The 27,223-nt window shown below is 41.6% G+C and overlaps 2 protein-coding genes across 2 annotated transcripts in view; both read right to left on the reverse strand.

The window, feature by feature from the left end:
* PLBD1 (phospholipase B domain containing 1) overlaps window positions 1–16,534 on the reverse strand; it is a 36,174-nt gene extending 19,640 nt beyond the window's left edge. The window contains exons 1-3 of the mRNA XM_021378972.1: window positions 16,377–16,534; window positions 8,608–8,827; window positions 1,023–1,106 (exon numbers count right to left, since the gene is read on the reverse strand). Coding sequence (XP_021234647.1) covers window positions 1,023–1,106; window positions 8,608–8,827; window positions 16,377–16,455 — 383 coding nt within the window. The 5' untranslated portion in view covers window positions 16,456–16,534. The remainder of the gene's footprint in view (window positions 1–1,022; window positions 1,107–8,607; window positions 8,828–16,376) is intronic.
* The window catches only part of GUCY2C (guanylate cyclase 2C), a 44,499-nt gene continuing 36,328 nt past the window's right edge, over window positions 19,053–27,223 (reverse strand). Inside the window, exons 21-27 of the mRNA XM_021384434.1 lie at window positions 26,724–26,882; window positions 24,915–25,107; window positions 24,431–24,605; window positions 23,408–23,506; window positions 22,751–22,845; window positions 22,062–22,138; window positions 19,053–19,651 (exon numbers count right to left, since the gene is read on the reverse strand). Coding sequence (XP_021240109.1) covers window positions 19,477–19,651; window positions 22,062–22,138; window positions 22,751–22,845; window positions 23,408–23,506; window positions 24,431–24,605; window positions 24,915–25,107; window positions 26,724–26,882 — 973 coding nt within the window. The 3' untranslated portion in view covers window positions 19,053–19,476. The remainder of the gene's footprint in view (window positions 19,652–22,061; window positions 22,139–22,750; window positions 22,846–23,407; window positions 23,507–24,430; window positions 24,606–24,914; window positions 25,108–26,723; window positions 26,883–27,223) is intronic.

The raw sequence follows: 27,223 nt of genomic DNA on the forward strand, positions 1-27,223 counted from the left end.
CTAAAGTAGAAAAAAAGGGATGTAACCTGGCAAGGAATTAAACTCTTCCAGCAGTATATGGCTGACAAAACCACCCAAGTTTAGTTGTCTGAAAGTAAGAAGATGCAATAATTATGTCAAAGGAAATCAGAATGTGATTATCAATGCATCCTGGGGGATACAACTGCTATTCTGGGTTATACTGCCAAAAGGACTTGGATATGGTACCTACCTCATCTTTCTCTTGGAGAGGATACAACCATAGGAAGGGAGCACTAAAACTTTTTTTCTGTTCTATTTATATATACGAAAAACAACAAACTTGATACATGTGCAACAATAACCGAATTGTTCAGATATGTAACCCCTTGCTTCAGAAAAAAACACAAGGTGAAATGTCATTAGTCTGCAGGAATGACCCAGGTTTCACAGAAGTATTCATAACGGAAGAAACCACAGGTCTTAGGAGATTTAAAGTGCTAATCACAGTTGAGCCTTCCAGTACCTAGCATGGTTCTTCTCCCAGTTTTGGTTTCCAAGCAGCGTAGCTGCATTATTGGAGCACAATTACTTTTGATTTATAAAGCTGAAGAGAAAAGGGAATTAGGACTTTTATGATTAGAAGACTATTTACTTCAGTGTTAGAACATAAAAAAATCTAACCTCACAGTAGAATGAAAGAATATACAGCGCTAAAAAGACTAAGGTACCAGAAGACCACACTGTTCAGTGAAGCATTCAAAATACCAGCTTTTAGGAAAGGATTTTGACTAGAATAAACTTCAGAATTGATTGGCATTATCCACAGCCATTTGTGGTGAGAGCTTTAAATATTTCCCTGAAAGAATTAGAAAAGGGCATATGCCCTTCTTCATTTATGTTCAGAATTTTTTACTCCCCACACACTAATGCCACAGAGTCAGAAGAAAAATAAGCATGTATTTTCTTTAAGCCTTTAACAAGGAATTTAAAAAACTGAAAAATTCATTTATACTCCAACCTTAAATCTTGATAATTGCTTTTTCTAATAACTAAATACATACGCCATGAAATTCTGAACTCCACTTCGAACTGTGGGATTCTTAATTAACTGTGGATACATGTTTGCAGCATGGTCATACATATGCCTGAAAGAAAAGAAAAAAAAGAAAAGTTACTTTTTTCCATCTTCCTTTGCTCTTCCACACCACCCCGTGTGTCGCCAGACATTGGCAGAAAAGTACCACAGTCCACAAAGTCAGCTTCTTCTAATTACAGAAATGACTTCATATATTGAATGCAAGTCAAACAGCAAAGTTAACACAAAGGGATTGTTGAAATTTGAATCAAAATAAAAGACCCTAGTAATACTTGCTCAACAGCTCTACAATGGAAGAAGAAGCAAGAATGAGACTGAACAATTTCATAGCAAACCTTCAGATTCAGGAAATGTTTGTAGACCAGAACTATCTTGGAATTTCTGGCACGTTAACATAAAGCACAACAGAAATGGTTTATTAGAGAGCTGTTCTATTTGGAATCAAGAAAGCCACAGAGATGAGGAGAATATTATTTGCTGATTTAGTAGTGAGAGAATTTCAGCCTGATACCTAGCAGAGTTTTCACTTACCATTAACCATGTTCAACCACGTAACAAGCTAAGTATCTCTATTTTAAGGTGTAAGTTGATCCTGTGCATTCCCAGATAGTAGACTCATGCCAGCTCTAAACAAATCCATCTTTATGGAAAACAAAATTATTGTAGGGTGGGTTTTGTTGTTGGTTGGTTTTTTTTTTTTTTTGGGGGGGGAGGGAGAGAAAAGGGGTTAAATATGTTTTTTTGTTGATTTTAAATTGAGTTCAGTTAGCTGCCTCATCCCTATTAACTAGGAGGAACAAAAGGTTGTGGTTTTTTACACCTGTTACTCTTTGCTTAGTTATTGAAGTGAAGCACTTTACATTTCCAGACAAAATCAACTGCCAAAAAAAATTCAGAAGCCCATGAGTTAAAAGCCACCCTTTAAGTTTAAGTCAAGTGTAGTTGCCCAATTCATGCATCTGATTCACAGATCCTTTGAAATTTCTCATTCCACTAATTTTTTTCCCATCAATGTTTCTTCATGCTGTTCAAACTGAACAAACACTTTCTCAGCCACAGAGACAAAAAAAAAAAAAAAAAAAAAAAGAAAGCGTAGGGAGGAATATTTAGTTCTAAGTAAAGTCAACAGGAAATTATTTTGCTGAAGTCTGGAGTTGGTAGAACTACATCAGTCATCAGTAGAATTAGCTCCTACTAAGTTCTGAGAGAAAACAGAACTAAGGAATAGGCATTAGCCTCAAGGAAAGCACACGCCAGCACAACAATATTCTCTGTACTAAAACTCACAAGGGCAACTCCCTCTGGAAGCTGTGCAGACAGGTACTCTTTTTCTCCCATTTCTCTCAGAGCATAATTAAAGGCCATAATTAGAGAATGCAGCCAGAGATGACTGAATGGTTTGTTGATAATTAGAGATACTGATCTACTGACCTTCTTTTTGTCCCTTGCCTCATTCTCAACTGTTTTCGACTGTGTGACCCTGCTGTTTATGTCACTTCTGGTACCCTTCTGATCACTCATTCTAATTGGTCTGCACACATTCAGGTAAAACACAAACCCAGCAAAAAAAACGTAAACTGCTTTTCTAGCTTTTATGCAGACAGACAAGCAACAGAAGTGATACAAGAAGGAAGCTTGAAGGGGTTGAGTGCACCCTCACTAAGTTTGCAGAAGACAACCAAGTTGGGAGGAAGTGACAATCTGCCTAGGGGTAGGAAGGCCCTACAGAGGGATCTGGATAGGCTGGATCAATGGGCTGAGGCCAATGGGACGAAGTTCAACAAGACCAAGTGCCAGGTCCTGTACTTTGGTCACAACAATCCCATGCAACATTACAGGTTTGGGGCAGAGTGGCTGAAAAGTTGCACAGAGGAAAAGGATCTGGGGGTGTTAGCTGACAGCTGGCTGACTATGAGGCAGTAGTTTGCCCAGGTCGCCAAGAAGGCCAAAGGCATCCTGGCTTCAATCAGCAATATTATATCCTGCCAGCAGGAGCAGATCATTGCTCTGTACTAGGCTCTTGTGAGGCGGCACCTTAAGTGCTGTGTTCAGTTCTGGGCCCTTCACTACACGAAAGACATGGAGGTCCTGGAGCGTGTCCAGAGAAGGGCAGCAGAGCTGTGAGGGGTCTGGAGCACAAGTCTGATGGGGAGCAGCTGAGAGAACTGGGATTGTCCGATCAGGAGAAGAAGAGCTCAGGGGATACTTTACTGTTCACTACAACAACCTGAAAGGAAGTTGTAGCGAGGTGGGGGTCAGCCTCTTCTCACAGGTAACAGCAACAGGACAAGAGGTGATGGCCTTAGGTTGCCCCAGGAGAGGTTCAGGTTGGATATGAGGAAAAATTTCTTCTCTGAAAGAGCGGTGCTGCATTGGAACAAGCTGCCCAGGGAGGTGGTGGAGTCACCGTCCCTGGAGGCGTTCAAGAAAAAGGTATACATGGCACTAAACAATGTGTTTTTGTAGGCATGCCGGTGAGGAGTTGACAGGTGGACTAGATCGTTTTAGTGGTCTTTCCAATCTTAATGGTTCTGTGATTCTATCTTAGTAAATGAATCAATATGAAAGAGCTTGATGAGTGTCTAGGGAGGTGCACGTGAGTGGGGTTGGATTTCTGGAAGGAGGAGTTAGGGCGAGAGAAGGAAGTACTCAGCAGCCTTACACCATCAGACTTTTTATGGAACTCCAGCTACAGCATCAATTTTAGTTCCAGAGTTATTAGGGCTACGTGCCCTAATTCCTACCCTTTTCTTCAAGTGGATAAGAAAGTTGAAGAGCCAGATCAATATTTTGCATCCCTGCAGTCCCAACAAATTTGGCAAATAAAAATCCCAAGCAATTTTTGTAAGGAAATCATAGCATAACATAGGCCATACAAGTCTGATCCCTGATGGCACTAGAAAAGGGGAGCAAATAGCAGAAGACAATCCATACGGCAGATAGTCTTTCAGGGACAAGAAACAGATTAGGAGAATAGAAACAACAAGGATGCTACTCTGACCGCTGCCTGGGCCAGGATAGATGACCAGGCTTCTAGGTTCAACCACAAGTCATAACTCTCCTTCATTTGGAGCTCTCAAAAGTTATGCAACACAAGGCAGATTTTACACTGGTGGTATCGTTAGGCTGTGATGACTGATACAGAGAGTGGTTTTGTTCAGAACCAGAGGAGTGAAACCAGCTTCTTTAACGGGCCTCCTTCCTGCATACACTAAGAGGCCAGATGATTCCTGGGATAATTTATTTATTTATTATTAATGCACAATGTTTTCAAGACTCTTTTCCTCTTAGATGCCCTGTGTTATGTTTTTTTTTGTGTGTTTTTCTTCCCCTACTAACAAAGTTTCTATGTACAAGGCCTTCATGTTTTGTAAGAGAATTACCTTCTGAAGTAAACTGGATCATTACAATAAGGTAAGGCTTTGCAACTGTATCTAAGTGAAAAACAAGGCAATTAAAAAGCTGGGACAAGAATTCAAAATCTAAAAACAGCAAAGCAGAGCTGTGCTTCTTCAAATTAAAGGAAGATGACAGGACTCAGGTCAGCTGAGGCTATATCAGAAAAGAGTACAATTAATGTTGCTTCAAATTTAAATACTGCTCTTAGGCAGCCGGCATGTCTCAGTTGGAACTGAGTAATAGCATGTGCTGAATGCCACTGATCTGGATGTGCTCTGCTATTGCTTGAGTGAAGTGTGCCTCAGTAACATTTGTTTGTAATGGAGGAAGACAATTCATACCCAAGAAAACCACAGCAAAAAAAAACTTCAGCTGGACAATAGGACTGGATCTTACAGAGAGACTTGGGACCAGGGATAAAAACAAATGTCTGGCTCTCCAGACACGAGAATTAGATTTATCCTGCCCCTAACTATTTTCAAAATGGACAGCTGCTATCTGAATCAGGTGCCTATTCTAGAAAGATGAATCATGCTCAGTGGTAGATGGGTCTGACTAGCTTAGCTATTGCTTTTATGCCACAGACCTACAAAACTAGAGCAGAGACAAATTCTTCCCCACACAGTTTCAGCATGCCTTTTTTTTTTTTTAAATCAATTTTCATTACATTCTCCTTGGGTTCCTAATAAGGACAAAACGTACACTTGAGAGGGATTTTGTCACTCTTAGGCATACATCATAAGGCCTAGCTGAGTCTAGAAACCTCCCTTCACACCCTAAGTGTAATGAAAGAACTGGCCTAGCTGAGAATTCCTGAAGGTCTCCGAATTGCAGCCACTGTCAGACTGGAGCTGACAGCTTCCGCAGGAACCTGTACTTCAACCTGGAATTAGGCTTTCAACGTATCCTTCCTATTAATACAACACAATGAGATCAGAGTGCTTCCTGGTAGGACTTCAGGGTTCCCACAGAGATGCACCTTGGGTGATTTCTGCTTTGTGGAGTCATTGCCGTAAGCGGATGTGTGACAGATGAGACCTGGGAGTTAGTTGTCCAGACTAAGGAAACAAAATACTACAGGACACCTCAATTAGCAAGCATATCTCATGTACTCACCTCAGAGGGCTGTACCAGAGCCACCCATAGCGGTGTTGCTAAGTGGTTGTTGATACAAATAAAGCCTTCAAGGCTGTCAAACACATTGTTTGACACTCTCTTCTGTCCTGCTTACAGCAAGGAAAAGTCCTTTAAAAGGAAGGCTGAACTGCGTGCAGCTACTATGAGCCCGGATGTGTGCAGAAGCAGAACAACAGTGTTTAGAGACTCATTATGTTAAGAGAAGTAATGATGGTGCTACAGAGCTTCCCTAAAAACTGGCTGCCAGGCTGTCTGATGGAACAGGGTTACAGTCTGATAGATGCTGTCCCTTGTTCCACTGCAAAAGACTTGTTCTTTCCTTGGGGTGGTTACACATCTGCCTGCATGTCAGTTAGGATTCCAACACTTCCCAGGTAAGATAAAGAAAAAGGAATGGAGTTCTGAGAGCAAGCTTTTAACATGTGCAAACTTAGTGAGTTCTCACTACTCTTGTGGTATACAAAATTGCAAATATACTACATAACAGGATTGCCTGGATTGCAGTCTACTGAATGAATGAACACCAAGGTTGTATAGCTAAAAGCTGCAGCGATAGGTTTTCTGTCTTCTCAAGGGTCAGTGGAGTATATTGCTAGTTCATCTCTGCTCCTTAGCTACAATATTTCAGTAGGTATTCTTAGCTTCAGAGAAGTCCTTTTATCCAAAATAGTTCTACAAGGCACAGTTCTACAACCCCCATAAGAAACATTTCCACAGCAGTTACCACAGTACAGTAAAGACGTAGCTAAAGAAACAAAATCAGATAGTACGTATAATATTTGGTAGCCATTTTGGACATGGAAAGCATTTTCAGGCTTTGCACTGTTAGAGAAAGTCTCTGTGGATTTCCTCAAAGTTTCCTCAGAAAAAAAGAGAGGCTTTGACTACTTCCTGTTTTGCATCTTAACCCACTGTCACACTTACCTGTTTTAAAGGAGTTCAAGTTCCCCAGTTTACTTGAAAGCCCAAGCCTCAAACCCTACTTCTTCAATCTCTCCCTTGACACAAACCCTCAAGCTCATTTCCACAGACTCTAAGACCTCTGTTCAGTATTATTTCTGCTTATCTACCTCTCTGCAGTCATTGGTGGAGTTCATAGCCCTGCAGTAGCAATGGCTGGGGCTGGAAACAGCAGTAGTAAACATCTGGTCTGGAGAAAGCAAAGGCCTTGAGCAGAACAACTTGCAAGCACCTTCACTTCTGTGAGGCTTCACTTAACATCTGTAGCTGGGGGGAAGGGCACATGGAACACCACTCCTTCCCCTAAACCTAAGCATAGACTTAGACATCAGATAAAGACTTTGCAGACACTGTTTCATACTCAATCCATGTTTAAAGGTATGGGCATATACTTAAGTTTGTTTAAAAGGACAGCCAGGAAGACTTACAGATCTAGTGTGGATGTAGAAGGGGACCAGGAAGTGGGTTGTTGCTCCTGAAACATTACTTGCCATCTAATTAGACTTAGCACGGTTTGGGATGTCTATGTAGTATGACAAAACTTAAGCTTAACCACTTAAAGATGAGTACACAAAGCCTTAGAGAAAAATCTGTTCAACAATATTGTCATGCAATGCTTCGATTCCCCCACATCCATATGTAGTTTATATAAACTAAGTAGTGCATAACTGTAACTTCTCATGAAAAATAATCTAACATCATATATCCAAATCTCTCATGTATTTCATTCTCTTTCCTGCCTGGGTTAAATGCTGTGCACTAAGAACTCTAGGACTCCTTTCTTCTTTCCCTCAGAAGTGTTTTCTTAATTGGCAAACACTGTTTAATTGGGTTTCCTTCATATTGTAAAAATCTGGTTCAGAGATCTACTTGTCCATTAAGATCTACTAGAGAGTCATATTAACATACAATATGATTGGAGAACTATCCACAAAATTTTAACTGATCTTAACATGTCTTACTGCTCTTTACATTACTATCTTGTTCAGAAGTCATACCAGACAATTGTTCTTCAGAAAAGCCTCCCATGCTCACCTGTTAAATGCAGCTAATGGTAATTGATTTAGAGTTGTGGAAGCAAGGCTGGTGAAGCCAGCATCCATCACAAGCATCTCCCAGCTAACCCCCAGGCACACATCAGAACTTGGGAATTTTTCTTTTACCATGCCTAAGTTCATAGAGGAAAAAATGAAGCTTGTTCAACAAGCCATGAATCATGTGCTTAGTTATATAGTTATATCTCCAACTACATCCCATCAATTCTGTCTTCCTGCTTAGTAAGGGAAAGAACTTCTCTTCTGAATTAAAAAAAACAAACAAAAAATAAACAAAACAAAAACAAAAAAAAGCTAGTCTGGATTCACTGAATTTGTAACAAGCACAAAACACCAACAATTTTCACAGATCTACACTGTGAGAGATTCAGACCCTCATTTTCTCTCCACAGGGCATTCACTGACCATTCTAGACATGCACCGATCTGCCTGTCGGTATATCAGCATTTTTTACTTTGTCCAAGAGAGACCAAACTCCCCACATTGTGAAGTGTCAGCAACTGTTTCCCTAGTAGATTCCTTAACAGTGTTTGCTGAAAAACCTCCTTAAGGAAGCCCTGCAACCTTTGTCTCTCCCTTCCTGATCTGCTCTTCATCATCTCATCTGTTGGTCAGCCACCTACCTCTTTGCTGGGGAAATAACTATTCTTTCCGCTGCCTCTTTTGTAATTACTTACATCATAGTGCTTACACATTTCATTATACATATGCTATTCTGTGATTACGTTATTTAAGCAGTAATATAGATGCAGTACTCATCAATCTCACTGATGTGTCCAGAGACCCTGCAGGATGAGGACAGGACACAGAGCAGAAACCATATCTTGATACTGTGGTGAAGATGCTATACTTGCTACTACTTAAAAAAACAACCACAAGAATGTATGGTTAGTTTAAATTGATGGGAATTAAGGGAAAGGACAAAAACGAACAAAAAACTGACTAGCACAGAAATCCACTGCGAGTGTCATAAGTTGAGTGGCTTACTGAAGTACTTACGGAGCTGTGAGATAGCCTTCCAAAAAGCCAGCTGCATACATGATATCTTCATTGCTTAAGGTCTGATGGCCATAGCCTGCTTTGATTTCCAGAACTCCCCAACCTGTTGTCTGTACCGTGTTGTTGTAGAAGCCATAGGCATCTCCGCTCCTGTCCAGTATATTCTTGACCTGAAGTGTTTTTTGAGCTTTATTCCAATACAAAGTTGCATAGCGCATTTCTGTGGCCAAGAAGAAAGAAGGCAATGGAAACAAAAACAAAAGGGAAATTAGCGATGCAAGACATCTGAAAAGCAACATGTATTATAGGAACATCATTTTACTTCAATGTTGCTGACTCTAACAGAGTTCTAGTAGGGTCAGAGAACTAGTTACAACATGCACCAAGTCGGGTCTCCAACCTCCCAGGCAGCTGCTGTTAAACAGCCACATGTGGATTTATGCAATGGGGTGGAATGGGTTGGTCTACCACCTTTTCAGAAGTCTCTCTCACAGTATTTGTAGACTGAGAACTCATGAAGTAGCTGCTGCAAAGTAAGATGAAAACAAGGGAAGCATGTGTAGGTATTTCCTATCCAACAGTGAACTGCTGAGGCAATTTTAAAGTATATTTTGTAGCTTTCCAACAAGTTTGATTTCATTACGGAGAGCAACACTAATGCTAACAGACTGAGGAGCAGTAGGAGAACCAACTAGAATTTTACAAAGACAGCAGTTTATAGGTAAATATTCTCATGCTACTCTTTCAGAAATTATCAACAGCTCCTTTGGTATAAAGCTCCAACCAGCTGAGTCTTGACAAAAAAAAAAAAACAAACATAGAAGTATTTCCTTATCTGTCCCAGAAGAAAAACCATACAAATCTTATTGAAATCTGTCGTGCTTTATCCACAGCAAATAATTATAGCTACTGCTGACTTCATTTTCTACCTAAAGACAGAAACAGTTGCAAAAGTTGGTTTTGCTTTTTTTTTTTCCTCCAAACTTTGTGAGCAGCTAACCTTGGAGGTGCTGTTATCCAACCTGCAGAGCTCAGTGGATCACAGGCTGAAAGATCAAAGCACCACATGTATGCAATCCATTTTAAGGCACACAATACCTATCAGACAACCAGAATAGAGTGGACCCCAAGCATTAAAAGAATAGGAACAGTGAAAAAGGAGGGCATCAGGCTACTCCAGAGTTTTGCCTGGGCTTTTGTTTGGGAAACATTATTAACTGAGTTTTAATCCTGTTGAACTGAAGAATAAAGAGCAAGGCAATGAGCTTTCAGAAAAACCTCTAATTGCTCAGCCTTTCCTAAGATGGGACCTGGTTACATCAGAGCAACACAAGTGAAAAGAGTTGAGGGGCAGAGGGACAGAGTGGGAAAATCAGAGTTTCCTGAACTATTTTTAAGGGATAAACTCACAAACACAACAGGGAAACCAGTGATGTCTTTATTCTTCTGATCAGAGCTGCTAGTTGATAGCAAGGAATTGCAATTTGGTTACTATGCCTCATGACAATTCATTTTGTGCATCATGCCCACAACACCTGCAAAACAGAGAGCTGAAAATAATTCTGGATAATTTTACAGGAAATATTTAGTATGCATGTGATTATACTGCAACCACTAAAGAAAGAAAAAAAAGCAATACAATACCAGCACAATACTTAATGCTCTTCAAAAAGCTTTAAGTAGAATGTCTGTGATTAAGTAGCTCATCTGACTTCAAACCAAGCGCACCCACTTCACTCAGTACTCTTCATTCAGAAGCCATCTTCATGAAGACCCATGAAGTGGTTGAAAAAGTGAAACAGCTTTCCAAGAACTAAATTCTTTCTTCAACTAATCACTTTCGGACATAGCAGTTATCAGCTTCTTTAAGATATCTTTCATCTGTTTTACTACATTGTTGAATACTCAGAGACATTCCCAGGGTTCCAGCAAGAAGAGGAAAAAGTGTTTCTTACTAAGAACAGTTGGAAGGGGACCTCTGGAAGTCATCTGGTCCAACCCACCTGCTTCAGCAAGGGCACTTAGAACAAGCTGCCCAGTCAGGTGGCCTCTGAGTGTCCCCAAGGAGGATACACCCCTACCTCTCTGGGCAACCTGTGCCAATGCTTTGGCACCTGTAAAGAAGAGAAGTTCTTCCTGGTGTTCAGAGGGAACCTGCCATGTCCCAGTTTGTGCTCACTGCCTCTTGTCTTGGCATTGAGCACCACTGAAAAGAGCCAGGTTCATCCTCTTTGCACCCTCTGTTCAGATAGTTATAGACATTAATGAGATTCTCCTTTGGCTTTCTCTGGGCTGAACCGTCCCAGCTCTCACAGCCTCTCCTCACAGGAGAGGTGCTCCAGTCCTTTCATTATCCTCATGGCTCCTCACCAGACTCTCTGCAGTGCTTCCAGCTCTCTCTTGTACTGGGAGGCCGAGAACTGGACACAGTACTCAAGGTACAGCCTCTCCAGTGCTAAGAAGAAGGGAAGGATCGCTTTCCTCAACCTGATGGCAATACTTGCCAAATGTCCAGGATACTATTAGCCTTCTTTGCAGGAATTTGCACTTCCCTTTGTTGAAGCTCATGAGGTTCTTGTCAGATAGTTTCTACACCGTGCCAATGTCCCTACGGATGAAGAAAATCCATCTGGTCTGTCAGTCACCCCTCCTGGTTTTGTATCATCAGGAAACTTGCTGAGGGTAGTCCGTCCCATCATCTGGATCATTAATGAAGACACTGAGCAGTACTGAACCTAGTGCTACCCCTGCAGTACACGGCCACTTACTGGCCTCCAGCTAGATTTGTACCACTGAGTACTGTATCAGTCTTCATAATGTACCAGACACATTCTGCATGCAAATGAGGGAGTGTTAGCCAGAACAGCATTTCAGTTGTGAAGAAGATTTTCCCCTCCCCCCATTCTATGAATAGGAGATTTTACACGAACTTATTTGGAGATGAAGTCGTTTCAAGGGACTGGGAACACAACGTTTAAAAACATGCTTTTCATCTGCCAGGTACGGACTTTATTTAAAGGACTGAGACATGATGGTCCTTGGATACCTCTTCAAGCAGCCATAATCTCAGTTTTCCATTTTCACCTTACCTCACATATTACTAAAAGATAGTTAATTGCTGCTTTAGCTTAAGGGTAAACACGGGAATCACTCAGACCTGAAAAATCTATAAAGAGAAGCACAGACTAATGAGGCTGATCAGTGCAGACAGCCAAAGATCATTCATAAAACTAAAGCTCACAAAAGCAAAGGGAATGGGGAAAGTTGGGTCCTGAACAGGCTGAACAGAAACAGACACGTGCCCTGAACACACATACTCCAATGTGGCTGGCTGTGTTTCTTTGTTTTTCTCCCTGTCAGAGCACGAAGATTCAGAATTGTTTTCAAAAGTCAGAACCAACTTTTAAACTATCCTTGAGTTTGCCCTGCCCGTAACTTCTCGATATAGAAGTTTAACTGGAGAAAACCAGGACTGGAAGAGGATAGAAGTGAAAGCATGAAGCTACAGGAAGCAACAAAGCTGCAGAGGCCTTCAGAGGAACAGCACTGAGCCAGGTGCCACAGAAATGGTTTAACAACAATGCTGGAAGACTCCATTTCCCATTACTGATTTTGGGGGTTTTTTTGGCAGCTCATATACTCATTATCTGATGTCAGCTCATTCATTTTTACATCAGTTTCTGCAACTCTAACAGGCCTGGTCTAACATGTCAAAATACCCTCAGATTAAATTGTTATGCCTATTTCAAGGAACAGATATTTATACATAATCATGCAGTAATTGTTATAATTTAGAAGATCAGGTTTTACGTTGCTGAACATGGATTTAAAATCGCATCTTATAAATTTGTATACACTTAAATCAAGCCTACAATGCCACATAATTGAAGCACTTCCTATCACCCACTCTGTCACAATTGTAATTTATTCATCTAAACAAGCAGCACTACCAGAAAACCATCCAGAACCAAAACATATTAACAGAACACAGATATCTAAGAACAGATTGCAGAATTCCAAACAATCCCTTACGTGTCCTGTACCAACACGAACCTCTCCCTAGTATAATGCTGGCATTTTTATTTTGGGAGGGTGAGGCAGAGACCTTAATATATCTTATCCCAGCAGTTGTGTTGGTAACTCCTTACATATGAACCAAGTGCAACGTCTCCGTGAATCTAGAAATCATCCTTTTATCATGAAAGTCACTGTGTAGCAGAGAACACTGACAGATGTCAACTTACTGCTGTCTCGCAGGCCTCTGAAGAGCAGAAATGACTGTGATAACTTATGGCAACTCCATGTCAGTACTGCTTAGTAGGGTTAACCCAACAAAAAAGTAGAAGCAGACATCATTTACCACGACAAATGACTCAGTCTCCCTAGGAAAAGGGCAGGTCAGTGCAGCCAGAATTGTCTGTGTAGCATCAGCAACATGCAGTTCCACCACAGCTGCCAGTGCACTGCAAGGTGGGGGACAGAAGTACAGAAGAGCAATGACTAAACAAGTATGTAAATAAGTAAATGTTCCTTCTCCTGTCTGTGGGCAGCAGGGACTGGGAAGAACCTTTCCTGAAGCTGCCTGTTCTTACAGTCATACTGATGCTTTTGCCAAATAAAGATCCAGAAACAGGAGTACAGTTGGCAGAGAACAGGAATTTCTTCACCACGTGAGAGGTATCTGCCTTTTGCCAAGATTATACCCTGGAAAATGAAGATATTTCAGCTGTGGCTAGGAAATCACAGAATGTCAGGGATTGGAAGGGACCTCAAAATATCATCTAGTCCAGTCCCCCTGCTGGAAAACGATGGTACCTAGCAATAACGTGTAGTGAAAGAACAGGACAGACAGACAAAAAAGAACAATCCAGCAAGACGGCCCAAGAGCATCTAACATGCACTATTTAATAACAGTCTCTTATATTTACTAAATAAATTAAAACTACAAAAATAACACCTGACATACTTTAAGAACAGCAATAGAGTTCTTTAAGAAATATTCAATAGATGCTTTTTCCTATGCTTTTGTTTTTAAAACATACATACATCTGGACAGCCTACTAGACTTCTGACTAGAGAAATTAACAGAACTCCCCTGCAAGTGGAACAGCTACAAGGTTTGGGGATCAGAATAAACATTCATATTTGTCCTCAGTTCAAGGAGCAAGCTCACTCACAAACAACAGAGGGAGCACTGGGAATATTTTCAGCCATTTCATGCATTTCAGGTTACACCTAACTAAGTTAAGTCAGAGTGAAGAACTGCAAGCATGTCCTAATAACAGGAAAACCACTGGATTCCTCAGCTATTCATTTTTAATCTCCATTTTACGTGCTTATTTTTATTTCTGGCTTTTGAAAGGTGAGGAATTTTTTTTGGTGGCTACCTGTACACTTTGCTTTCCCTGTTTCACTAAAAACAATTTTAGCACAACCTAGAACAATTAAAATAAAGCAGAGTTGCAGATCTCTCCTTTTTAGTACAGCCTAATGTTCAGTTAGTTGGTCATTCCACGTATCAGGTAACCATAATAAGAAGCATCTGATATTTCAGTTCAATTTTGTAATTTGATAGAACTTGCCCTATTTTCCCAAGGAAATTTTAGAACCAGCTTTCTAACTGTTTAGAAAGGCTGAAGTACAAGTGAGATTTCACACTACAGTTACAACCAGAATCTATTACAAAATAAACATTAAGTACGTCAGGATTTCTTCAGAGATTAGCTTAAACCGCACAGGAACTTAACATGAAAGCCAATAATTTTCAATTAAAGAACTAAATACATTCTTGTTCCTCTTGAAGTTATTTGTGTTTTCTATCCTACCAGCCTTAATTAATCCTATTTCCTCATACATTTTGAGCAATTTTTTAATTTGCCACCAACAAGCCTATCATTATTTGAATCCTAATCCCCTGATTTCTGATTACTGGAGAGAGAGAGGGGCAATATTCAAATGTGTGAACTATGATTTAGGAGTTTCAATCTTGTATGGTTTTCACATTCACAAGGATGCTTGTGAACAAGATACTTGCTAAAACAACTGTAGGTCACCAGTGCACATCATCCACAGAGGAAACAAAAGTAGTTGTTTCACAAATAGCTTCACTAATCTTAGTCCCTAATTTTCAGTGATTTTTACCAGAGAACATTCTCCAGAAACATCTTCCAAACTGCACAATGAAGAATCCTCAAGGAGTTCAAAATACTAATGAACACATTTAGGGAAAACAAAACAAAGATAAACAAGAAAATTCACAACATCGAAAGCTATATTTGCTCTATTAAATAGCCTAAAGGCACTTCTATATGCTACTTAATAGTCTTCTATTGGTCTACTTCAATTATGATGTGAGGAATCAGGTATTAGCTTAAACTACTTTACACCCTAAACTTCCTTTCAATTCCTTCTGCATGCTCCATGGTTGATTCTTCCTTCAGTCCTGCTAAGGCAGTAATGAAAATTTTTGCCAATTCATAGAATCTCAGAATGGTTGGGTTGGAAGGGACCTCAAAGCCGCCCAGTCCCACCCCGTGCTGAGGGCAGGGCTGCTACCCACCCACTCAGGCTGCACAGGGCCCCATGCAACCTGGCCTTAAGCACCCCCAGGGACACAGCTTCTCTGGGCAGCCTGTGCCAGCACCTCACCACTCTCTGAGCAAAGAATTTCCTCCTCTCCCCTCTTACGGCTTAAAACTGTTCCCCCTTGTCATATCGCTATCAGATCATGTAAAAAGTCAGTCCCCCTCCTTCCTATAAGCTCCCTTCACGTACTGGCATGCCGCAATGAGGTCTCCCCGGAGCCTTCTTTTCTCCAGGCTGAACAAGCCCAGCTCCCTCAGCCTGTCTTCACAGGAGAGAGAGGTGCTCCAGCCCTCTGAGTATCTTCATGACCTCCCCTGGACCCACTCCAACAGCTCCACATCTTTCTTGTGCGAGATGCAGTATTCCAGGTGGGGCCTCAGGAGGGCAGAGCAGATAGGGACAATCCCCTCCCTCACCCTGCTGACACCTCTCTTCTGATACAGCCCAGGATACTGTTGGCCTTCCAGGCTGCAAGCACACCCTGCTGGCTCATGTCCAGCTTTTCACCCATCAGGACCCCCAGTTCCTTCTCTGTATGGCTGCACCCAACGAGTTTTCCCAGTCTGTAGATGTATCTGGGATTGCCCCAACCCACGTACCTTGCACTTGGCCCTGTTGATCCTCATTAGGTTCAACATTAAGTTCAAGCAAGGTTTGAAAAGCAGGCCTCCAAGATGAGATAGGACAGTCCACAAAATGGGATGCTTGTAACAATGTGGACATGTTAAAACAATTGTCACCTGAATTTTCCCTTGTTCTGTGGCAATTAGTAAGCGAGCCAGGAACTTCCTAGAAGACTTCACTGAACCACAGAATGGCTTAGGTCGGAAGGGATCTCAAAGCCACCCAGTCCCACCCCGTGCCGTGGGCAGGGCTGCCACTCACCAGCTCAGGCTGCATAGGGCCCCATCCAACCTGGCCTTGAACCTCCACGGATGGGGCACCCACAGCTCTCTGGGCAGCCTGTGCCAGCGCCTCACCGCGCTCTGAATAAAGCATTTACCCCCCGCAGCCGCTCCCCAGGCGTCACGGGCGTCCCTTAAGCCGGCACGAGGCGCAGCGCCTGCTCGGAACCGGGCCGGGATAGCCCTCCCGGCCGGCAGGCAACGCCGCAGTACCCCCGCCCAACCCGACATGAAGGCTCCGGAGCGAGACCCCGCTGCCGCTCCCTGAGCCCGCCTCACCTGCTCGGATCCCCACCACCGCCCACACGAGGACGAGCCCCCAGCAGCAGCACAGCGGGCCGCTGCCGAGCCGGGACATGCTGCTCGCTCCCCCGCGTCTCCTCTGGGCACTAGGAGGCGGCAGGACTTTAAGAAGTTCCCTCGCTCAGGGCAGGTCTCGCCGCTGCCCCCGCCTCCTCTGGCGCCCGCCCCGGCCCCGGCGCCCCCGTGCTGGGGGTGGCCCCACCGGGACAAGGGCTACCCCCGCAGCTCGCTGCCCCCTCCTCTCCCAGGGAGCGGCGGTTGCTCGTCACCCCGCGCCGCGCTGCCCGCCCGAAGTCTCCTCGTGGTGGCCCCGGGGCTCTCGGGGACCCTTGGGCTCCTTGTCCAGCCGCCCCGAAGGCCTGGCCCCTGCGCTGCCCTCCGGGTCCGGCTGTCCCGCAGCCCGCTGGAGGGGATGGTGGAAGGTGTCGGGCTGAGACCTGGATGTGTTTTGAGGCACAGAAGATGTTTCAGAACCCCCAAAGCCAATCCGAGAGCTGGGGTTCACTGCATGGCAAGCTCAGGTCTCCTCTCCACACAGACCAGCCTGGAGCGGCACAACACTGTGGTGGGGCACCCCTGGACCTGACCCTGCCGGGCCCCCCAGGCTGGCCGGGCTGACTGACCTCCGGGGTTTGCCAGGGAAGGCTCCTGTAAAGCAACAGGAGTTACATGGTGTCTTGTCAAACCACACGTTTTACAAAGAGGAAGGGCATCTTTTGGCCCTGTTAAGTCAAACCACCGCACATTTCCCTGCAGAAAAAGGAGTTGGTACTTTCCTTCGGGTTTGCAACTGTGGCCATTCCCAGTGGGTGCCCCATACCTGGAGGTTTGAGGCCAGGTTGGATGGGGCCCTGGGCAGCGTGAGCTGGTGGGTGGCAGCCCTGCCCTCAGCACGGGGTGGGACTGCATGGGCTTTAAGGTCACTTCCAACCCAAACCATTCCATTATGGTTCAGTGACAGATTTCTGATAGCAGAGGACTCTTTAATCCAACATTTGGTAACAATATGCAGTGATAAGACACTGAATCTAAGACAGATTCAAACCAGAAAGCAGGTGAAAATTTTTAAAGAGTAGTTGTGACGTATGGGTGACAGAAATGTACAAGAACAGAACCACGTAGAAAACAAGCGTGCCAGAAAACTCAGTCAGTTGATTGTTAAAGTTACTATCTATCTGCAGAGAATTACATGACATTTATGATCTAAAGAGTGCAGGAAAGAGAAGGGCTACTGAAAACTAAAAACTGTCTAAATTAACTGTCCTAATGTCAGCAGATATTTGCTGAATAATTCATATCTCAGGAGCATCACAAATGGAACCCATATAGCTCCTCTTTAAAAGCAGACTTAAGTCACTTCAAAGAGCAGAACAACTCTGCTTAAGGAAGTAGAAGTGGACTTTTTCATGCTAGAGGAGTCCAGCACTTGTCACTGCAGTATAGCTGCATTTGCTGAGTGTATCAGATACAGCAACCAGAATAGACCCATGGTGCCAAGTATCACCTCACCAAGGAATGCAGACATAGAGACAAGGCTTCTTGATTGGCATCTTGGGCCAGGAAATAGCAGGCATGCTAGCTTTATGTTTTTATACTGTACTGATATTCTTTTCAATACATACCAGTTTTAGAATACCAGTCATTTTTTTCTGTCCTCATCCCAATGAGCTGTTCCATTAAGACACGAACAAGAAAAGTAGTGGTATGTTCTTAGTGCCAGCCCATGTTAAAGACTGCTAACATAAAATCTGAAACCGGTAGCTGTTGGTTACAGGCTGTCTGCTATTTCTGCCTATAACGTATTCCTGTCTATAGAAATTTACATTCATCAAGCAATATTATAAGCCTTACAAGTATAACCTGATTTAATTTTATAACTTGTATATTTACACTTTGGTTGTTTTGTTGAGTTTTGTTTTTGGTGTGGGGCTTTTTGTGAGTTTGCAAAAAAGCAAATTGAGGTTGACAAAGACAAAACATAGGCAACTGTCTTGCTCTTTTTGACCCTTTCAAGATTGTTTCCTTGGACAAAATTGCTATTCAAAACCATAAAAGAATGGTTAGGGGACAAATTATATACCAAAGTTTACAGTTTGAATACTGACTAGTATTTGACAGCTGTTGAAAGAAGTAGCTCTGCTTTGAAAGCCACCAATGCACGTAAAGCTTTTGCAAAAAATTCTACTCGCTAGTTGTTATTTCTTTATGGGAATGCTGATTTTCTTCTACATGCACCCGCTGTTCTTTGGCTGCTTTTAAAATCTGATTATTAATAAATGCCATGTGTCAGTTTATGAGTGAGTCATCTCAGTAAAATGTGAGTTCTGTCTGGTTGTGAAACTTCATCCTAAAGTTGAACTGAAACTTCCAGAGGTTTGAAAAACACAAAGAAGTTTGTTTTTTTCATTTCTGTTGCACTTCTGGTTTGGGGGCACAAAAAGAAGTAGAGGAAAGATATGAAAGGGTCTGTTAAGCAAGGTTTGCTGTTTGATTTTGCAGAATTAAGGTAAGCTTTAGAAACCATACAGATTCTGGAGTTATCTCCCAAGGTGAATAATGGAAGAGCTATCTCCTTAAGAAAGACAGCTTGGCTAAAGAAAATGTGGGAGACAGAGGGGAAAACTGCAGAAAAAAAAACCAAAATGGCAAATATCCAGACTTACACAGTATGTTTAATGTTATTTTCAAATATATTACAGCAAAGCTTTCTTCAAATAAAAATTACAAATTAAATACAACATTTGAAAATCATGAGCAATTAAGGCTATGCTGTGAATATTTTCAGAAGTGAATTATTGAACAGGCTATCACCTTTAAAAAACAAACAAGAATAGACAAGGTATCGTCAGGTCTCATTTCTCTCAAATCAGATTGCACGTCTCCTGCTGAAGTCATCTGACAATTTGGACGTGACAGTGAAGAGAGGTTTGATGTACTGCTAGCAGGTTGAGTGGTAGAATGGTTGCCTTGAAAGGTATTTTCTTTCTCCTCCAGCTGAGAACGTAAGCCTCCAGCCTTTATATGAAGTACTCCTGGGAGCTGCTGTAGCTTTTTAAGTCACACTAGACATCCAGTCTTAAAGATATGTAGCAGAATTCTCTGTGCTGGCCAGCTGCAAGTATTCCAGGGTACCTGTTCTGTAGCTTGCTACCCGTTTAATCTCTCTGGTCCTGTACCCTTCGGTTTCTCTTTTCTGAAGAATTTTGGTTATCATCTCTGCTATGTCATCTTTTAACTGCTGCTGATTCTCCCTGAAAGCAACAGGATGGAAAAAAGGTCACTGACTGACATGCTTTTAGTGATCCCTAGATCTCCAATGTTTTCTAAACATTTCTATCCCACATTCATATTGATGTCATTCACACACTACTGATGTAAAGGTTTTGGATCCAGGTTTTGGATTTGGGAATATAATTGAGGAATTACATGCAATTTTTCTTGGTAGCATTGATTACCATCTTTACAGGGGAGATTTGTAGAAGTGTCATTAGCTAAAATAAAATTAGCGTTATTTGCATGAAAAAGGAAACATAAATTAGACTCGCTCCCAATCAAAGCAGATTCTATTTCTCAACACCATTACTTGTACCAGTACTTCCACCACTCAGCTTCAGGTGGTCTTCAGTAACAGAAGTACAATGTTTTCATAAACTTTTCCTATCTGCCTGGTTTTTACTGGAGTACCCTTTATATGAGAATTTTAAGGGGCAATTTTGTGTGACAGAGCCTATGATGAGGAAGTGAAAACAAAAACATCATGGAGCCCAGTCATCCAGCTCAAGAGATATTTTCAATAGTTGAATTTCAGAACAACTGCCAATTCAATCACTGATCACTTTAATTCAGAAAAGGAGTTCTGAGATTACAGAGAGTTGTGCCATATAAACAGGTCTGACAGTGCTTTCTGCTCAGCACAAACACTTCTACTTTCCATTAAATAAAGCTAAGTTCATGAGATTCTGTAGTAGATTAAAAGTTTGATTGTTTCTGTTTTGCAAATGTCTTGAGAAAACCTTTATCCTATTGCTAGTTATCTCTTTTCTCTTAGGTAGATTGGAATAAATGGGCAGGAAACGTTATGTACTTATGCCTTTCACCATAATAGATCCCAGTGTATTCAGCAAAGTACAATTTGCAATATAATTGCTTCAAGTTGTACTGAAACACTGTTACTTCAAAGCAGATAGCAGCAAATCCCTGTTTAGTAAAGTGACTGTATACAAAAGTAGAAAGTGAAGAAATTCCACGTTCTAGTGAGTTAACAGGAACAAATGCAGTACTCACATGCAAAATACAGATGAAATGAAGACAGTCATCCTGACTTCAATTTTGCACTATTTCTCAAAAACAACACTCCCACTATTATTATATTTTATTTAGTATTAATGCAAATTACCACTCGGTTCCAATACATCAGTGTATGGGAACTGCTGAGTCATGGCCTGAACCACTGATTGAGCACCTGGAGGAAAGACCCAGTCAGCCCTGGGAGCACAGGTGAAGGCAATTCACTGTGTGACCGGAAGGGGGGTGGAGCCTGGCCTCATTTCAGGGCTGAGTGCCACTGAGGGATCTCTTTCTGGAGATCCTTCCTTGGTGGAAGCTTTTCCATGTGAAGCCAGACTCTTCCGATATGGATGAGTGATTTACTTCCCTTTCTTTGTAGCATCTTGCTACTGTGCCACTCCTTCTACCTCTTTTGTAACACCTTTTCCATCATGTTGGTCTTTCCAATTGCTACAATCAGCCTCTTCTTTTTCTCTTGTTAAATATACTATACTCATACATGTTAAGAAGTAAAATTTTGTTCAATTTTTAAACACTTCATGCCTGTGCAAATACTACAGTTGCTTTGCCTGCCTCTTCTAACAGAATCCTGCTCAAAATAACATGATATTAGAGAGCTGCACATTTGAGTTGTGATTATGCTCTAGCTGTAGCATGTAGTGTGGCACACAGGTACAATAAGGGTTAAAGTTTTGGGGAATTGTCCTGGCTTCAGCTGGGACAGAGTTGATTTTTTTCATTGTGTCTGATATGCTGTGTGTTGGCTTTGAGAGAAAAACAATATTGATAACACACTGGCATTTTAGTTGTTGCTGAGCAGTGCTGTACAGAGCCAAGGACGTTCCAGTTTTTCAGCTTTTCATACTGCCCTGTCAGCAAAGGAACTGAGGGGGCACAAGGAGCTGGGAGGGGACAGAACCAGGGCAGCTGCCCTAAGCTGACCAAAGGGATCTTCCATACTATGTAGTACCATATGGAAACTATAAAACTGTCAGTAGTAAGTCATGGGGGGAACTTGCTGCTCAGAGTATCAGTCAGCAAGTGGTGAGTAATTGCATTGTGCATCACTTGTATGCATATATTTACAAAACAAGCAATGTCATATGGTATGGAATATTAATATTTTTAATTTTTATGTCCATCTCCATCACATCAGCAAGTTGTCCTGTAAGTGTTATTACCCTTCTAATGAAATGAACCTGTTAAGCATACAAACAACCTGCAGCAGCACATACATTGTCCTAGAGCTAATACTGTAATGAATATTTACGTGCTTATATCCATAAGCTCCAAATAAGAACAGTTAAGTCTAAAGTTCAAAGACTAGAAATTTCTCCTTCCTTTTCACGTATTGAAAAAAAAAAAACAGCTTACACTGAAGGAGGTGTTGGGAGATTATATTCCTTGTCTTCAGTACCCGTCAACCAGTAAGTAATCTCAGTTCCTCTGCCCTAAATAGGTATGACAAAGAAGAGAAAGCATAATTGAAGGATTAGACTGCAATTTCCTGTACTTCATTTACTTAAATAATTCTATATTGCACATTGCTGTGTTTGCCTTTGCTCACAGCAAAGGATTAAAAATTGGATGTGGAGAGAAAAATAATGGGTGAGATGTAGTTGCATATTCACTTGTTCTGTGACCTGAAACCATGGAAGAGATGAGCTGTGCTACCCACTATCAGCTCCCAAGTACAGACATCTGCTGAGGTACATAGACTGAAATAAATAGATAAGTAGGTAGACAGTCAGATATCAGAGCAAGAGTAAATTAACAGTAGATTCTGCTTCTCTTCCATCAGCCCAATTCACCATTACTATTACTCCATAACTTTCAGTTATATGTTTCACTTATTCTCTACATCTTCATGTTACTTTAGTTTTTCACTTGGGCAGCTTTTCATTGCCTGCATCATTGTTATAGAAGTGTCTTCAACAACTAGAGCTCATGGTACTGATTGATCTATAACCTTTGTTCCCTAGCTCTTAATTAAGCTGCAGGGTACTCTCAGCTATATAATGGTTTTTATACTACTGGTTTTCTCTGTGCATGGTAAAGGTTACCTTCAAGTATGTTTCTCCTCTCATTTCATACTGGAACCGGCACTCTGTTCTTTTCAGGATGGCAATTGTGGAACCACTTACATGAATCCTTAAAGCTAAGAAAAAAATAGACAATGAAAGCTCAATCTGAAAATGTATCTGCAGTGTTTATATGCTAAAAGGGAAGAGAATATTTGGGAAGAATCCTGCAAAGAGAATAGTCATATGGAGACACTGGGCAGAAAAAAGACAAATCTGCTCTTGGCACAGGTCCCTAATGGTGTAGCTGAAGTAGTAACTGCTTCAACTTAAAATGTACAGTCAACATATTTACACAACAAAACTGTGATACAGTTCTAGGTTGAACTGAAATCCAACATTCATATGGTAAAATTAAATCCCAAGCACATCAGTAGTATATCTTCCAGAAAAACTCAGCTAGCAAAAACCAGCCTACGTACTCCCTGTTACCAGCACTGGAGCAGGAACAAGGAGCAATTCTTCATTGCCAAACAGGACAGTGAAACAATTGGTAATTAGAACAAATAGGGCTTCTTCATCTTTAAAACATCTGCAAGCTGATAACAAATTGTTCTTGGCTGAAAACAGACATTTCAGTCACAAACTAACCAATAGCCTTCGATCCTGTCATATGGACAGATAAACTTAAATCCTTACGCAAGCCTGTGGATTCCATCCGTGAAGCTGTGTTCACTGTATCTCCAAACAAACAGTAACGAGGCATTTTTATTCCTACCACACCAGCCGCACATGGACCTAGAAATGGGATTCATAGAATGAAAAAAAGGTTGGTCAAGAGATTACTAGCTTGAAAGGTATCTCTTCCCATTGCAGAACACTGCAGCACCTACTGGAGCACTGTGTTCCCCACCAGTGGTATTGCTCTCTACCACTAAACCATCTAGACATCTCCCGTTCCTCACCAAACCAGGCCTAGCTCTGCTTGTCTTGTGGAATCCACTTAGAACAAAATGGGACACAGTTGCATGGTATTAATTGCATTTAAACATAATCTCTGTGCAGGAGAAAATACAGTTACTGACAGTTTTGGAAGCAAAAGAAATAGAGAATAAGTTTAACTATAGAGGGGTTTCATATTATTGCCTCAAGGGGTATCCCAGTGCTCAGTTGCTTTCACTGTTATGTTCCTCCTTTGGCAGTTGTTTAGATAACTGTTGAAACAAGCAAAAATGAAAGATGTTTTCTTAAAGTCCCTGAGATTGTTGAGTAGTTTCTTTTGGAAAATAAATATTTTTCTTAATTAATTGAAGCATGAATTCCCACATAGGTGTAATCAGAACTTTTGTCTCCAAAAGCATAAGACCAAGTCCTGTGTTCTGTGGCCAGACATGCTTGTCTGGCCATGGCTGATCTCCACCTTGGTCAGGGTGGAATGACCATTGAAAGCTTACAATTGATCATACCAGGAGCAATCACAGTTGCTCTTACTAGCTACTGATTTAAGCCATGAATGAATAGATACAGCCTATTTCACTAGATGGGAACAAACTAGTGGCTTATTTACTTCTGTTAACCTTCTCCCGGGCACATCATTTTCAAACTGATTCTTCACGAGGAAAGCAGTTGTGTATCGTGTCTACCCACAACTTCCATATCTATTCTTCAAGTTCAAAAACAAGGCAACGACATTGTTATTGCTGAACTAGCACCACTGTGTACCAGAGTGAATTCCAATGCGAATCCAGACAGGCAGACCAGGCAGGTGTCGCAGCTCAAAGGATCCTATGAAGCTAAGGATGTCCAGAGCCATCATGGAGATGTCTACTGCATGTCGGTTGCCATTCCTTTTTGGTAAACCGCTCACCACCATGTAAGCGTCACCAATGGTCTCTACCTGTGGAAACACAATTAGAAATCACAGTGTGCAAAGAAGTTGAGAGTGGAACAGTTTTATCATATCCTCTTGTTTATGATTAAACTTGGTCCCTAGTCAGCAGGATTGTTTTGTTTAAGGTAGCTAACACCTTTTTGTATATGAGTATTTATGACTGTACATGGCATTTCACTTAAGGAATCTGTGACCACCTGGTATATAAAACTTTCTCTAAGCTGGCACACAAACATACTGACATGAGGTAATCTTGGCCAGTTTCATTTCTGTGCTGCTTGGTCATTAACTGAGCAAAATGGAGGAGCTAGTCACCTTGTAAACATCATGATGGTCAAGAATGTGATCAAAGTTCTTGTAGATGTCATTCAGCATATCTACTACCTCCATAGGGGTGCTGTATTTGCAGAGTGTGGTGAAGCCAACAATGTCACTGAAGTAGATAGTGACTTCTTCAAATAGCTCTGGTTCTACCAGACCAGTCTCCTTCAAAGATTTTACTACTGGCCTGTGGAAATAGAGAAGGCAGGAAGACAGTGTTTAACATTAACGGTATTTTCTCACACAACTCAACTGCATCATTGCTTTCTGGGTAGGAAGCATCAAATTGTTTGCTGAAAACTGCCGTTGTAATAGCATTTTAGATGTCCATAATGCCTTTCAGCCAGGGATCTCTGCATCTACTGAGTTAATGTACTACAGGCTTGCAAAATCCTTTGCATAAAGAGAGGCTGAGGAAGATGAGGGGTCCAAGTACTGCTTTGGCATGAAACTTCATCAGAGAATGGAGACCTCAGTGATTTGTTCTTCTTTCCTGCCTATCAAGATCAGATTACAGAGAAGGAAACTTGTGAGAAACATCATTCCCCATGTCTTTGTAAATGCCTCTGCCCTTTTGCCCAAAGGACTTCAGAATATCTTGGAATGGGATAATATTATAATACTTCATTTTTTGTATTGATATTTTAAAAAGATTAAAGTGAGGTTGCCATCAAACCTGACAGTCACACCAGCTCTCCAGACTACCTGCTTCTGAATTTGCAGGATAGTTGACTCTGTACTGTCTAGGAGAAAAGAATAAGTCTTCATAAAGCGTTAGGATTCCAGCTGTATCCTACAAGTAATTGAGGAAAATGGAGATAGTAACCAGCCTCCATCACAGACTTGCGCTGCACAAAATTGTGCATACTAATGGTGAGGAGACACAGTTTTCTCATCTTCTTTCTGGGCTATTTGTTGAGTACTTGACAGCTTTGAGCATTAAACACAATGTCACTATGAATAACTTCCTGTTAAAGAGAATACAGCTGCTTGAGCAGACTGGCTTACCTGTCTGTCAATTAGAATTTACAATGATTATTTAAAACTGAATGTCCTCGGTAATTCAAAATGCTGCCAAGTGGTTGAACAGATCAATACACTGATAAAATGAGAAGGACCGATACAGTCAATCTTCATTTAAAAGACCACTTTTTCAGTGGGCATGTACTTTTCTGCGTTAGGGTGGTATGCACAAGCTTGAAGGCGTTTGTCAGTTGTGATACAAATGTTAGCAAGATATATCTGACACTATCAGCCTTAATAAGAAGTGAGGAAGGATGGCCTCAATGCAATCCCACACTTTTCCAGGCAAATACATTCTATGGATGAATGAAGATACTTTAAATTGGCTTCCCAGCTGAAGCTTTTTTCTTCTTTGGCTTAAATCATCACACTGTAACTGTATGTCAGATATAGTTTATCTGAGCTCCCACTATTTTTTCATAATTAAGGCACCAGTTCAGTAAATCTTTTTAACACTACATTTAAATGCTGAACTTAATCAGACCCTTAGGCAGGGGATTAACATAGGTATGGAAATGATCTGTATGGGGAATCAGACTACATTTTCCCTGCCTGCTACCCATTGTCCTCAAATGAGCCGTGCAGAGAGACAGAAGAGGGAATTGCTGGCACCTCCTACATCTGACATTTTGTCTGTAAGGTGGGGAGAATTAGAACAGAGGAAGTAGCATTTCAGTTGAAGAAATGTAAGATTAATATTAATCCCATCCTTCACTCTCCAAAAATCAGGTGAGATATATAAATAAAATGTCAGTAAAAATCCTGTTGGTCAATACTAACCTTGGAAGTAACATGAAATTAAGCTGGTCTGCTCTGTCTCGCTCTGCTTTGTATAGCTCTGTCCTCTCCTCCACCAGGTGCTCCAGATTCCGGGAGTACAGCTGTAGACGTCGGATCAGGGTATCCATGTAGCTTTCATTGGACTGGCCATGGTAGTTACTGGGAATAACAGAAATGCACAGGAGCCAAAAAGAAAGGATGATGGAAGCATATTGTTGAGAGAGGTAACAAAACTTCTCCAGTGTTTAACTTCTGTACAGTTAGAATGAAAGTGCTTAAAATGCATGTTTTTTTATTGCTTGGAAGACTTATGATTATGAATTGAAAGTCTGTGCCCCACACTGGTCATTCAGAGCTGCTAATTCTTAAAGCACCTTCAAGTCATAGCCCTGCTAATACTGCCAAGTCCAGGTTACCTTCGGTAATCCATGAACATTCATTTGAGCAAGCTCAAATCTCAAGAGCAAGCTAAAGAAGATGGATAGAAAACAGCATGTAGC

This window comes from Numida meleagris, chromosome 1 (assembly GCF_002078875.1).
Source record: "Numida meleagris isolate 19003 breed g44 Domestic line chromosome 1, NumMel1.0, whole genome shotgun sequence".
Lineage (NCBI taxonomy): Eukaryota > Metazoa > Chordata > Aves > Galliformes > Numididae > Numida > Numida meleagris.